This window comes from Cyclopterus lumpus, chromosome 15 (genome assembly GCF_009769545.1).
Source record: "Cyclopterus lumpus isolate fCycLum1 chromosome 15, fCycLum1.pri, whole genome shotgun sequence".
NCBI lineage: Eukaryota > Metazoa > Chordata > Actinopteri > Perciformes > Cyclopteridae > Cyclopterus > Cyclopterus lumpus.
This window is the reverse complement of record NC_046980.1, coordinates 16,951,934-16,966,155: the sequence shown is the minus strand read 5'-3', so window position 1 is coordinate 16,966,155 and position 14,222 is coordinate 16,951,934. Positions and strand designations below refer to the sequence as shown.

Genomic DNA, 14,222 nt, shown 5'->3' with positions numbered 1-14,222 from the left:
GAAGGGCCTGTAACAGGTCCGTGTTACCCTCCCCCCTAGCACAGAGACACAGGAGACTCGAACTCGGTTTACGGATATTTATTTATCTGGGAGACAGTCATGCTCTTCGGCCTTGCCCCTGAGCGCCCTCCTGTGTCTGTATTCTGCTCCCGTCACGGCAACGTCCATCACCTCCTCCTTCCGTCCTACTGCCATTTTATAGAGAAAGCAAATCATTAGACCCAGCTGAGGCCAATTAGGCCTCCACCTGGTACCGTTCCCTGAGCGCACTCCCCCAATTCCCCTCTGCAGCTGAGCCTAACCACGCCCCGCCACCACATACCTCCACCGCCCGACTTAGGCCAGGGCGCCATCCGGCCTAACCTACTCCCCCTCCCTGTGAGAGCGGGAGAGGAAGTCAGCTACAACCATCTGCGTCCCCGGCCTATGGATCACTTTGAAATTAAAAGGCTGCAAAGCCAGATACCACCGAGTGATCCGGGCGTTAGTATCCTTCATGCGATGGAGCTACTGGAGCGGAGCGTGGTCCGAACAGAGGGTGAATGAGCGTCCCAGGAGGTAGTAGCGTAGGGAGTCGACCGCCCACCGGATGGCCAAGCACTCCTTCTCCACCGTGCTGTACCTGGCCTCCCTCTCCGACAGCTTCCGGCTGATGTAGAGGACCGGGCGGTCAACCCCCTCCACCTGCTGGGACAAAACCTCTGTTTGATGCATCAGTCTGTAGGGTAAAGGGAAGAGAGAAGTTAGGGGTGTGGAGGAGCGGTTCCCCACAGAGAGCTTGCTTTACCTTCTCAAACACCAACTGGCACCGCTCCGTCCATCTGAGGCACCTTTCTGGGTCAGGTCGGTCAAGGGGCTGGTCAAATCTGCAAAATTTGGGATGAACCGCCTATAGTAACCCGCCAGCCCCAAAAACCGTCTCACCTCTTTTTTAGTCTTGGGTCGCAGGCAGGCTGCGATAGCGGCAGTCTTGTCGACCTGTGGGCGCACCTGCCCGCCGCCCAAGTGGTACCCCAGATACCGTACCTCCCTCCATCCAACTTCACATTTCCCTGGGTTGGCAGTGAGCCCCGCCTGCCTCAGGGACTCCAGCACCGCGCCCACCCGCTGTACATGCTCCGCCCAGGTAGTGCTGTGAATCACATCATCCAAGTAGGCGGCCGCATATGCAGCGTGCGGACGCAGCACCCGGTCCATGAGGCGTTGAAACGTGGCCGGGGCCCCGAACAACCCAAAGGGAAGCATGGTGAATTGGTATAACCCATACGGAGTGGCAAAGGCCGTCTTTTCCCTGGACTCTGGCGACAGAGGAATCTGCCAGTAGCCCTTTGTTAAATCCAGTGTCGTAAAGAAACACGCAGTGCCCAGTCGGTCCAGGAGTTCGTCGACCTGGGGCATTGTATAAGCATTGAATCGTGACACGTCATTCACCCTACGATAATCCACGCAGAACCGTATGGATCCATCCTTGTTGACCACAAGAACAATGGGACTACACCAGGCACTGTGTGACTCTTCTATTACCCCCATCTCCAGCATGGCCGCTAATTCCCTCTGAACCACCTTTCTTTTGTGTCTCAATTCGGTGCTCTATGAGATTGGTGCGACCTGGCAGGAGAGAGAACACGTCAGCAAACTGCTCTTACAACTGGGCAATGTCTGTTCTCTGGGTCCCGGAGAGATGGTCTTCGCAAAGGAGCGAGGCCGGATTAGTAGATTTTTGGAGCCTCAGGCCCCAGCTCCTCTCTCTCAGATACCGCAGACACCAGAGAAACAGACTCCGCCTCCCTCCATGCTTTTAGGAGGTTGAGGTGGTAAATCTGTGTAGCTCCACCCCTGTTAGAACGCACCACCTCATAGTCAACATCCCCTACTCGCCGCGTGACCACGAAGGGCCCTTGCCACTTGACGAGGAGTTTAGAGCTGGAAGAAGGAAGCAATACAAGTACCTTCTCTCCCGGTGTGAATTGTCTCAGCCTAGCCCCTCTGTACAGCCGCTGTTGACGCCCCTGGGCCTGGAGCAAATTCTCACGTGACATCCTACCCAGTGTATGGAGCTTTGCCCGCATGTCCAGGACGTATTGGATCTCACTTTTACTGGTGCTCGGCCCCTCCTCCCAGTTTTCTTTAATGAGATCAAGCACCCCCCGCAGAGTCCTGCCAAACAAAAGTTCAAAGGGAGAAAACCCTGTGGAGGCCTGGGGAACCTCCCGCACTGCAAACAACAGAGTCAAGCCATTTATCCCAATTACGTACATCGTCATTAATAAATGTACGGATCATGGACTTTAAAGTCTTATTCAGACGCTCCACCAGACCCAATTTACCAATTGACACTCCGGGCAGGACGCGCACCAACGGCGCACATCCACCCGGATGCCCGGCCAATAAAATCGGGTCATCATCCGGTCCAGTGATTTTTCATATCCCATGTGACCAGCCATCGGGTTATAGTGAGCCGCCTGGAAAATCGTTTCCCGGCGGCTTTTCGGCACCAGCAACTGGGTGTTTTCCTCTCCTGTCTGAGCGTCGCGGCTCACTCTGTACAGTCTGTCCCTAATCAATGAAAAGTGCGGATATGACTGCGCTGCGTCAGGGCGCACCAGGTGGCCATCAATTCGTATCACTTGGTCAAAGGCTGCGCGTAGAGTATCGAGACTACTCGAGTGGAAAAAAAAATCTTCCACGGGAGGCTCCGCCGGTTCCCCATCTGCAGTGTCGGACAACCTTGCGTCACCGCTGAGCACAGCGCAGATATCGCATGTCCCTGCCGACCGCGAACGCACCCCCGCAGCCTGTCCCATTAATTTATTAAACCCCGGCCAATCTGTTCCCAAGATTAGGGGGTGCGTAAGGCGGGAGCTAACCGCAACCTTTACATTATGTTTTTTCCCCCCGTATCTAATTTACGTCGGATACTTGTGAACATCCCCATGCACACACCTTATCTTCACCCACAATGTCTCCACCAATGCCCGGGTCGATTACCGGGATGCACCGCCAGGTGGTCGTCTGCTAGAGTGACAGCGGTCTGCAGCGATGCCGGCCGGTGGCACAGGACCCACGCCGACGTTCTGGCTGGCAGGCCCCCCACAAACTGCTCCAGGACGATCCGCTCCACCACCCCCGTCGCTCCTCCGGCCCCCCCCGGCTGCAGCCATCTGGTCGTGGCGTCACTCAGTCGCTGGGCGTAGGCGAAGGGCCGGTCCTCGGGTCCTAGCGTGGCCTCCCGGAACCTCCGCCGGTGGTCTTCCCCCAATTCCCCTCTGCAGCTGAGCCTAACCACGCCCCGGCACCACAGGGCCTTAGTCAGGGAGGTGACCAGGAACCCGATGGTCACTCTGACAGAGCTCCAGTGTTGTTCTATGAAGAGAGGAGAACCTACCAGAAGGACAACCATCTCTGCAGCACTCCACAAATCAGGCCAGACGGAAGCCACTCCTCAGTAAAAAGCACATGACAGCTCGCCTGGAGTTTGCAAAAAGGCACCTGAAGGACTCTCAGACCATGAGAAACAAAATTCTCTGGTCTGATGAAACAAAGATTGAACTCTTTGGAGGAACTGGGAGATTAGTCAGGATTGAGGGAAAGATGAATGCAGCAATGTACAGGGACATCCTGGATGAAAACATGCTCCAGAGCGCTCTGGACCTCAGACTGGGGCGACGGTTCATCTTCCAACAGGACAACGACCTGAAGCACACAGCCAAGATAACAGGAGTGGCTTCGGGACAACTCTGTGAATGTCCTTGAGTGCCACAGCCAGAGCCCTGATTTGACCCCGATTGAACATCTCTGGAGAGATCTGAAAATGTCTGTGCACCGACGCTGCCCATCCAACCTGATGGAACTTGAGAGGTTCTGCAAAGAAGAATGGGAGAAACTGCCCAGAAATAGGTGTGCCAAGCTTGTGGAATCATACCCAAGAAGACTTGAGGCTGTAATTGCTGCCAAAGGTGCTTCAACAAAGTATTGAGCAAAGGCTGTGAATACTTATGTACATGTTACGTTTTGGTTCTTTATTTTTAATAGATTTGCAAAAAACTGGTTTCACTTTGTCATTATGGGTTGTTGTGTGTAGAATGTTGAGGAAAATAATTAATTTAATCCATTTTGGAATAAGGCTGTAACATAACAAAATGTGGAAAAAGTGAAGCGATGTGAATACTTTCCGGATGCACTGTATATCATCCTAAATGAGATTTTCAAGTTTGTTTCCTTCCAATCCTTTTTGCTTCTATGTGGATTGAATAGCAAAGAAGAGAAGTGCACATCATCAGTCGAATCCAGTCTTTATGTTTTTATGAGAACAAAGTCACATGTAGTCATTGCTGAGATCCTGCAAAGGAGGCCCTAACAAAGGCTCTCTGGCACGCTCGCCAAGCCTCTGACTGCTTTCAGCTTACAAGCTCCACTGATCCATATATCTGCTGAATCACCAACACTTTGCCCAGCTGCTGTAGGGATGTTGTGAGAAAGTATGCTGTAAATGCAGCCACGTCTGCTCAGATTTCAACATATTTGTCGTTGTTGAAAGATGGAAAATATCTCTGCCAGTGGTTTAGTTAACAAGACCTTGGGGTTGTTTTCATAGACCTACATTGGTTCCGGGAAAACAAACATTTGCTTAGATTTTGGTTGTCTTACAACTTACTTAACGTACCTTGATGTTGTCACACTTGTTGCGGTACGTCCCCTCTGCACGCACACATTAATCAAGAGTTGCTGTGTTTCGCAGTTACACGGTGCTGCGGAAGGACGTCCGCGAGATGAACAGTGACTGTCCTCCAAAAGCTGACGCAGGGCTCAAACCAGGTGAGTTGAAACTAAAGCTTTCAAGAGGTGAATCTCAAGGAACCGGTGCACAGCACGTAACTAGTCCTTGACATCAGTGGGCTGGCCTGTATGTTGACACGTTTGGCAGTAAGCGCTCAAAGAGCGAGCTGCAGTGAGAGACAGACGGGGGCAAGAGAGGTTTAGTTCTTTTGTTCTGGGGAATGCAGCGGCTGAGAGCTCCCGTCACTGCCAAGTCTATTTTTATTTGAAGTCCTCACCAGGCTTTTTATATCGTGCCCCCGATTTTCTGCTGCAGAGCTCTCACTCGTTCTTAATTACAGTTAAGAAACGGCTTCGTATGATCCCAGTCTTGGTATTCACAGGTGGTTGACTCAGAACTGTGATATCTTCCGCATTACAAACGCATATTACAAGCGTCTGCCAAGGTGGTTAGATGCTACTTAAGCCCACCTGTGAGATTGTGGCTGAATGCCTCTGCGTCACTGCGAATACGTCTGACAGACTTTCATTCTGCTTCTCATATGGCTGCTTGTTTTCATGTTCATGTCAAATTCTATTTTTGTGTACGGGTCTATTATTATTATTATTAGATGGTACTTTTCTTCTTTTTTTTTTAGCAATGTAGTTTTTGTAAATCAAAATCTATTGTCAGTTAGTATTTTTTCTGAAGATGCTCTAGTTTAATTTAGTATAATACACAGTTTGATTGCCTGAGTACTAGCATATTCTGTACTGAATAAAATGAAAAAGGTTTAATTCATAATGTTGACATTCAAATTCTAAATCAATATTTGAATGACGTGCAGTGTTTTTGCATGTCTATTCATTCTGTTGAAACCTGGCATGTCTGCACAGTTGCAGATAAAGATCAGTCTCCATTAATCTTGTTCTTATTATATTTTTTGTATAACCACATTCCTGTGGCGGCGGATTGTTTCTGACTCATGTCATCCAAACATTTCCAATAACCCCAGAGCGTTTACAAGTCCAAAAGTATAAATGTATTGAAAGAAGTTGGATGTAATCATATCCAAAATTCACAAAGTGTTTTTATTTTACAAAATATTCTGCTTCAATCCATATTTGTTGGCCTTTTGAAAACAACATTTTCACCGCAGTCAAAAACTGTGTTTTCTCCCAATTGCCGTACACTAAGGGACTCACAGACTGAGTTCAGTTCATTAAGATGATTTCATAAAAGGACCAACTCGTTTAATCCGATGAATCACTTTAATCAATTTGGAATGCATGTGGATATGCAGACACTCGTATACATGCACACCCAGCATCCTCATACGCACCAAACACCAAGTGACAAATGTTATGAGCTTTAAGTCAAAGAAGGATTGTTTATTTACCTTGTTTCTGTTGATTTGTGATATTCTTTCCATTTGAAGAATCGCCTTTTACCATCTCATCGACGAGATTAAAAGAGCAATTTGATCAAAACATGTGTTCATTTATTATCTCTGTTCATTGAGCATGACAAAATGTTTTGAATGATTTAGCTTGAGTTTTGCAAGCAGCAGAGAATGCTAGGCAGCGCTCATTGGGTGTGGTTCTGATTGTGTAAATGTAATATTACTTTGTGTGTTTGACAGCACTGGATGCAGCCTTGGAGTTCCTGCAGCAGTTTGTCGTGCCAAGCACCTGGAAGACAGAAGTGAAAGAAGAAAGTTCAAGCAGCGAGGACGAGGATGAAGAGGAAGAGGAAGGGCAGGAAGAAGATGCCAGTGGCGAAGATGAGGAGGTAAAGGGGGAACCCTGCACATTCCCTCATCCTCACAAGAAAAGAAAAGAAAGACCCTCAACCTTATTTGTTTGTCTGCAGGAGGAAGTGGAGCCGTTCCCAGAGGAGCGGGAGAACTTTCTGCAGCAGCTCTACAAGTTCATGGAAGACAGAGGTGAGTCCAGAGGGCAGATACCATTTACGTTTTAAGGGTTTCTTCAAAACAAAACATTTTATTTATAAGATTTAAGCAGCCGTTTTAGACCAAGCTGTCTTCAGGAGATTTTGTTTTACTGAAATATATCTTTGTGTCTACCATCTCAACCGTGATGCGTTTCTCCTCCTCAGGAACTCCCATCAACAAACGGCCTGTTTTGGGCTACAGGAACCTGAACCTGTTCAAGCTCTACAGGCTGGTGCACAAACTGGGAGGCTTCGACAACGTGAGTGCCACCGTGACAGCTCGCAATGTAGCAGGACTTCGGTCGCACTTGTCTCGCTTGATGTTGACTGACTCTGGGTCTGTCGGCCCTTGTTGTCCGTATTTGAGCAGATTGAAAGCGGCTCCATTTGGAAGCAAGTCTATCAGGACCTGGGAATCCCGGTGCTCAACTCAGCCGCTGGCTACAATGTCAAATGTGCTTACCGCAAGTACGTACAGGCACTGCCTCCACAGATGCTCAAAGCTTTTACATCCGTTGGGCAGAAGCAGCTTTTTATTTATTTTCTATTATAAGACTGACAAGCAATTTGACAAGCAAGTCAAGTCCGTTCTTTTAATGTTCATCTGGATATCTTTTGTACTACTTACAAAAGTTCCTCAAGAGTAAATTAAACTTTTATATTTAGCAAGATTATATTTCAGTTATGCCATCAGTGATGTAAAATGCACATCTTTGAGAGGAGCAGAGAAAGAAGTCTTTTCAGGATATGTTGACTATGTTTTGTCGCCCAGGTACCTCAATGGATTTGAGGAATACTGCACCTCCACCGCCATCACCTTCCGGATGGACCTCCCTTTGAAGCAGGCTCCCAAGGGGGAGGTGAAGTCTGAGGCTGAGTCAGGGGGAGCACCTGTCACCTCCTCCAGCTCGGAGGAGCAGAAAGCCCAGGTGGATGGAGACCCTTGTAGCACACAGTCTATAGTCTGCAAGGTGCATTCCCCTAACTACTTTCTGATTCAACTCCTTGTTGTTAGATTAATTACCTCCAGGTCTCCCTTGTTGATTTTATAATGGAATCATCCCTCTCTCAAAGGACGAGAAGCCGGATTTGGCACGAAACAAAACGGAACCTGAACCATTAATAACTGAGGGGAAGGACAGCGGGGACGACGACGATGACGGTGACGACTACGACGACGACGACGACGACCCCGACCCCGAGGAAGGCGGCCCCCTCAAGGGAGACGCAGACGAGGGCTCGTCGACAGCTCGCCTTGGAGCGGAAAGCATTAAGGAGGAGCGCGACGAGGAGCAGGAGAGCAAAGACAACTCTGGGTAGGTGGTCTGAAAGGATGGTCCCTCCACCAGGGTGGTAAAAATATCCTCATGGCATAAACACAAGCTCCGTGCAGGGCTTCTGCATGGTGAAACTGTGTTAACATTCAATCGGACCTTAAATACCTAAACGTTTCACCAGACTAAAGGACCTGAGGCATTCACTTTCCTTGGTGGCAGTAGAAATCTCAAAGACCATTAGCAGATGAGAAGCAGCGACCCTTCTGACCTTAATGACACTAATACCCAGTATACCCACAATCCACCTTTACCTGCTAACCAGAGAGAGGGAAGCTCTCCTCTCTCTCTCTAACTAAGCTCTTACCCACTGCCCTCTGTGCTATTATTATTTCTTGTGGCTTAGTCGGCCTCAGCTGGCAGAGACATCTTAGAGCACTGGACTGCTATGTTTCACCTGGCATGTCATGCTGTGCTCTCTCACTCTCATTCTCATTCTCTCTCTCTCTCTCTCTCTCTCTCCCTCTCCTTTGCTGGCTGGGATTGTTTTTGACGGCAGCCAGCCTCTCAGTGCACACAACATGGCTGTGCTCTTCTTGATTTCTACCCTTCGCTGATCTCTCCCTCTCTCTCTTTCTCTGTCCTTTTCTCTTACATTTTTTTGGCTTTTCGATGTTCAGCTTTATTAAATGTTCCATGTGTGTGAGTGTTGTCACTGATGCATTAGCACACTAGACGCAATAGAGTGCTTTCAGAGGAAGTAACCTTTTTAGAGGGAAAAGGGAACTTCAGAGTTGAGAAAAAGTTCCGGGAAGTTGTGTGGTTTGGTCTCAGTTAGAGATTGATTCCTGTCCAGAGCATCTAGATCATACTCTCTTGTTTGTTCACCTTCCACCACCCACCCTTGACATTTGTGTTATGGTTGTTTGGTCTACTGCTGACGGGCTGGAAACAACAGGTTTTTGTGTGTCTGGTTGAAGGGATCGCACAACTTCTTATCCCACACTGTTGCTCTGAGGATCCCCCTCTGTGGTTCTAATGTGTGATCTTGCTAATTACCATCGCGAGTGGATTCTCTGACAATTGAGATGTTCCCCGATCCTTTAGTTTTGTCTGGATCAGTGGTCCTTGCCGATTATGTGGTAGCGTGAGGGTTTACAGATACACACAGCAGACAACCTGCAGGCCAATCTCATCTTTCCTGATGATATCAGACCTGTTCAGTGTTTACAGCCTGAAATCTGCAGTGGACTTGCAGTGTGTGTGTGTGTGTGTGTGTGTGTGTGTGTGGTTCACATTTTCATTCCAGCAGCACCAACTGTGTGTAGCCAACGAGAGCTGGTTTACTCTTAATGGGGATATTTGGGGGAAAGTGATTATATAGAAGGAAACTCGACAGTGATTGTTAAGTAACTGTTTAAGTACCATTTACCCTTTTTTTTCCTTAATGAAGCTCATCAACTGCTCTGTTGAAACGTGTGCTCCGGACTTTCTTTGCTGATGTTAGACTGCATAATACCATGCACATCGACTGAAGTTGACTCTGCAGGTTTGAGGAAATTACAATTCCTGACGCAAGTGATGCTTTTGGATAATATCATTTGTTTTGGGGCTGCAACAAAAAATAATTTTGATTTATTAGTCTGCTGGCAGTTTTTCCATTAATCGTTTGGTCTAAAACGTATCAGAAAAATGGCCACCGCAAGTTCCTCGAGTCAGAGGCGCCGTCATAAAATGTCTTGACTGCAAAAATAGACTAGAATTTAAGAACAAGCAGAAGAAAGAACGGGACATTTTCACATTTGACAACCTGGAACCAACAAATGCGTGGCATTTTTTCTTGAAAAATGACAAACGATAAATCAATTTTCAAAATACATGCTAATTATTTTCTGTGGCTTGACTAACTGAATATTCGACCAAATTGTTGCAGCTCTTAATGTGTTGTATCTCAATGATACCGTGCTTGTTTGTGTTTCATGACCATATTTATCAATGAGGGGTGGAAAAGGTCTGCGGAATTGATTCATGTGCAGCATGTTGTTTTCATATCATTTGGCATTTCTAGTCTAGCGTGTCCCCAGTCGGTAACGGCTTCTTCGGGCTGTCACACTAGGACTGCTGCACACAGAAGTGCATCTTCTTCATTGTGGCGTGTTGTGAATTAGCTGCCAGCAGAAGGCACATGCTCTGAGCAGTTAGGTATGAGAGGGATTGTGTGGAGTACTGTGTTGTTGCTGTTCTCTCTGGCAGCAGGCCAAATTGGATCTGGTAGCCGTGCTTCCTCTCAGCGCTGTAGTCTTGCTTTAAGTTGCTGCGCTGCCTGCCAAGTTGTGCTTTGCTGTGCTAACCTGCCCCTGTGGCCCCTGCGCCTAAACCACTTACTGGCATTCCTGCACCGCCTGTATACCCTCCAGCTTTGACATCTCCTGACTGTTCCTACTAGCTCCTCCTTGTGGCTGCTTTGTTTCTTACAGCGCGTGTGCGTGTGTGTCTGCGTGTGCGCATGCGTGTGTGTGTCTGTTTGTGTGTGTGTGTGTGTGTGTGTGTGCGTGCGTGAGTGAGAATCCCAAGTATGTTGCTGTGTGTGGATATAGGGTTAGACAGCCTTACAGTAGTGTTATTTCCCATGCAAGATGATTGATTTTAGACATAAAAGAATGTTTCATTTACTGTACACTCCCATGTACTGTTCTTTGACTGGTATACTTTAAATGAACAGTTGTTTTTACTGCAGTTTGCTGTAGGTTACACTGGACTACAGTTAAGGAAGGACAGAAATGGGAAGTTTATGTTTCTGTATAAGTGAGGGCCTAGTGTTGTAATGGGACAGGAAAGGCAAGGGTGGAGGAAATTAATTAAACAGGCTTCCTAGCAGCAGGAAGCAGAGTTGGGGTGGTTGACTGTGGGTGGGGTTCTGTGGTGCTCATTGGGGCAGCCTAGGGCCAGGAAGTGCTGAACTGTTTTTCTTGCAGGGATGACAGCAGTCAGGAGGGGGAGGAAGGGGAGGAGTTTGAGTGTTACCCCCCGGGGATGAAGGTGCAGGTGAGGTATGGGCGAGGCCGCAATCTGAAGACGTACGAGGCCACTGTGAAAGAGGCAGACGTGGAGGGGGGAGAGGTGCTCTACCTGGTGCACTACTGTGGCTGGAACGTCAGGTAAGACAGGACCTGGGGAGAAATCACCTAACGTCTATATTCACCCTAAAAAAAAATAAAATAAAAAAAAAATACATCTTAACTTTCAATTCAGTGCAAGGGATCACCGCTACATGGGTGTCCCCTCAGTAATAACAGATACATCCCTTCCTCACAATTCTGCTTCACTTATCCAGTCCCATGGTCAGTACTCTGATTATGGAGAACACTGGGCCATCTAGTGGCAGGAACAGAATTAAGTTTTGGGTTGATGTGGATCACTCCTCAGCTTCCCTCACTCAGTTTTGACTGAATCCCCTGTCTGTCTGTCCCCCTTAGCTGTCTGTCTCTCAACTAAATATACAGACAGGCTGAATTTGAACCAATTTGACTCTGGGCATAGCCGACCAGTGTTTTTTAGTTAAACAATTTATTTTAGATCTACAAAATGATTTTAATGTGAGTTACCCTTTGGAACTCTGAAAGGCCAACCAAAGTGCTGCTACACTCACCTATACCTCTCAACCCTCTCCCCCCCCCTTCCCCAGCGGGTCAGGGTTAATGCAGTGTTAAGTAGAGTGTTAGGGTACCATGACACAGAGGTTAACTAGTGCAACTAGCATTTCATTGTCTCAATGTTGTTGTGTGGTCCTCTAGCACTCTATATAAGACAGTGGGATGTTCTCTGCATTGTGTCTGTCGTGTGCGATGTCGTGAAACTTTTCATTTTCCTCATACAACCCAAGTAGCAACCTTGGTACTGTTGGAACTTTGTTGAATATGATTTGTGTGGTGGTCGGTGTTAATATTGTTTCTTTCTTCATCGTAAAGGTTTGTCTTTTTCCACATAACACCATGGGTATTCTTCCTTTGCTGTTGAGGCTTATTGTGTCACAGCAACATGTTGGGGTCAGACAGTAGAGGTGTCTGTGTGGTGGGTGGTGTGAGAGGATAATTCTTCGCTCCTCTCAAAGATCCGAATGATGAAATTGTCTCTTGTCTTTGCACTTGATTTTAGATATGATGAATGGATCAAGGCAGACAAGATTGTGCGCCCAGCCAATAAGAATGTACCAAAAATAAAGCACCGCAAAAAGATAAAGGTACGAGACTGGGGAGTGATCCCTTTTCAACTTAAGCCTGGTTTGATGTCATGAACAGAATCACTGACTGTGTTCAATCCTGACAGAACAAAGCTGAGAGGGAGCGAGACAGATTGGAGAGGCTCAATGACAGAGAAGTCCTCGGCCCTTCGCCCCACGCTAACCGCCTCCCACGCTCCAAGTGTGGCCTGAGTCAGGATGTCTTTTCCAAGATGGACGAGGGTGAGGACAAAGGGACTCAGCAGTCTCCAGTCAAGTCTATAGAAATTACTTCTATCCTCAATGGCCTGCAAGGTAGCAACACTCATTAGCCTGTAGTCCTCATGCACACTTACTGCAGCTTAGGACTCTCTGAAGTGGTTTAATTATGCTGTTGATATCCTGCTGAAACTAACAGAAGTTCTTTCTCGTTTACCTCAGCCTCAGAGATGTCCACAGACGAAAGTGAGCATGATGATGATGAGGAGGGCGAGCATAACGAGGAAGATCACCCTGGTTGCAGAGGCAGCCCGAGAAAGGCCCCACCAGAGCCCCCGCAAACATCAGAGTGCTTGGAGAGCGGGACCCCTCCGGAAGCATCCAAACCTTCTCCAGGCTCAGGAAAGAGCCAGGAATCAGGAGTCGGTTCAGAGAGTGCAGATGTTGGGAAGCGCAGAAGCCAACCGGAGTTGGAAGGAGAGCAGAGCAACAGAAAGAGAAAATCTGACGGTGCATCGGAGAGGACCCCGAAAGGCCAATCCAAAGCGAAGACCCGGAGCACCAGGAGTGCCGACTGGCTGCCTGGAGCCTCTCCCAGGAAACTGGAGGAGAGAGTGGCTGGTCCCGGGGAGGAGAGGGGGGCCTCGTCTAGCAGCAGTTCAGATGACGAGGATGCATCGCTGGCCGAGTCCCAGGCTGAGGAAAGTGAGCGAAGCCGGCCAAAACCCAAAGGTTCGCCTTCCAAGAAGTACAACGGGATGAAGGAGAAGACCAAAGGTGGCAGACCAGCTGGGTTCTGGGAGATTCCTGAAAAGAGGGCCAAAATGTCTGGGAACGCAGAGGAAAGGCCAGCTGTCCGCTCTAAAGGCCAAAAGGATGTGTGGTCCAGCATCCAGGCCCAGTGGCCGAAGCAGACTCTTAAAGAGTTGTTCTCTGACTCGGACACAGAGGCCGCCAATTCTCCTCCTCCACCTGTGCCCCCGTGTCCGGAGGAGCCGAGTAACGAACAGGATGCTGGACCCGAGGACGAAGCCTCAGAGGAGCAGATGGAGAACGACAAACTGCAGGAGTTTCCGAGCAGTGGCAGTAACTCTGTACTCAACACACCTCCAACAACGCCCGAGTCGCCCTCAGGGGGAGGCAGTGTTGTGGAAGACTCCGGTCCAGCGCAGCCTTCCTCCTCCCCGCCGCCGTCCGTAGCACCCGCTTTGCCTTCAGAGCCGGTTTCTGACGCTCTTCCCTCAGGACCCACGCAGGAGGAAGTGGCAGGCGGGCGTAGTGAGACGGACAGCAGCACAGTGGAAGTGGAGAGTCTGGGCGGGGAACTGCAAGACCTCCCTCAGGATGAGGGGGCAGGTTCCCCCTCGAAGGCGTTTGACGTCAGCCTCTCCTGCAACAGCAGCAGCAGCTGCAGTCTAGAGCTGAGCAGCTGCAGTCAACAGGAGAGCGAGCTGAAGTCCAAAGGTACAAGTAATGGCAAATTTGCTCGCCTGTCTTTATTTATTTTTTTATACTAAATAAATATATGCTGACAACTCATTTCACAGTCTGCTCGCTTCCTCACCGTCTTCTTGCATTTTATTTGTAGCTTCTGTGAGTCAGAAGCGGCAGAAGGAAGCACAGACGGGTGTACCCTCAAAGAAACACAAGCCAAACCGCAAGAGCCTAGGTGTGCCTCCCAAAAAGAATAGGAAAACAGGTAAGAAGAGCTGTAGATGGAAGAATCGCTGACGCCCTGCTTGCTTTCTTATTGCAAAAGCCAGCAGCACTTTTTATCAGCCGTAGAATGTTCTACCAATGA

The 14,222-nt window shown here is 48.5% G+C and overlaps 1 protein-coding gene across 3 annotated transcripts in view; it reads left to right on the top strand.

Moving 5' to 3' along the window:
* arid4b (AT-rich interaction domain 4B) overlaps positions 1-14,222 on the top strand; it is a 38,081-nt gene that overhangs the window by 20,807 nt on the left and 3,052 nt on the right. The window contains exons 10-21 of one of the 3 annotated variants that reach the window (XM_034552639.1): positions 4,739-4,815; positions 6,399-6,547; positions 6,629-6,701; positions 6,875-6,969; positions 7,080-7,177; positions 7,482-7,680; positions 7,784-8,025; positions 10,959-11,141; positions 12,139-12,223; positions 12,310-12,517; positions 12,644-13,885; positions 14,010-14,120. In XM_034552639.1, coding sequence (XP_034408530.1) covers positions 4,739-4,815; positions 6,399-6,547; positions 6,629-6,701; positions 6,875-6,969; positions 7,080-7,177; positions 7,482-7,680; positions 7,784-8,025; positions 10,959-11,141; positions 12,139-12,223; positions 12,310-12,517; positions 12,644-13,885; positions 14,010-14,120 — 2,762 coding nt within the window. The remainder of the gene's footprint in view (positions 1-4,738; positions 4,816-6,398; positions 6,548-6,628; positions 6,702-6,874; positions 6,970-7,079; positions 7,178-7,481; positions 7,681-7,783; positions 8,026-10,958; positions 11,142-12,138; positions 12,224-12,309; positions 12,518-12,643; positions 13,886-14,009; positions 14,121-14,222) is intronic. The other 2 variants (XM_034552640.1, XM_034552641.1) reach the window with 2 other exon arrangements.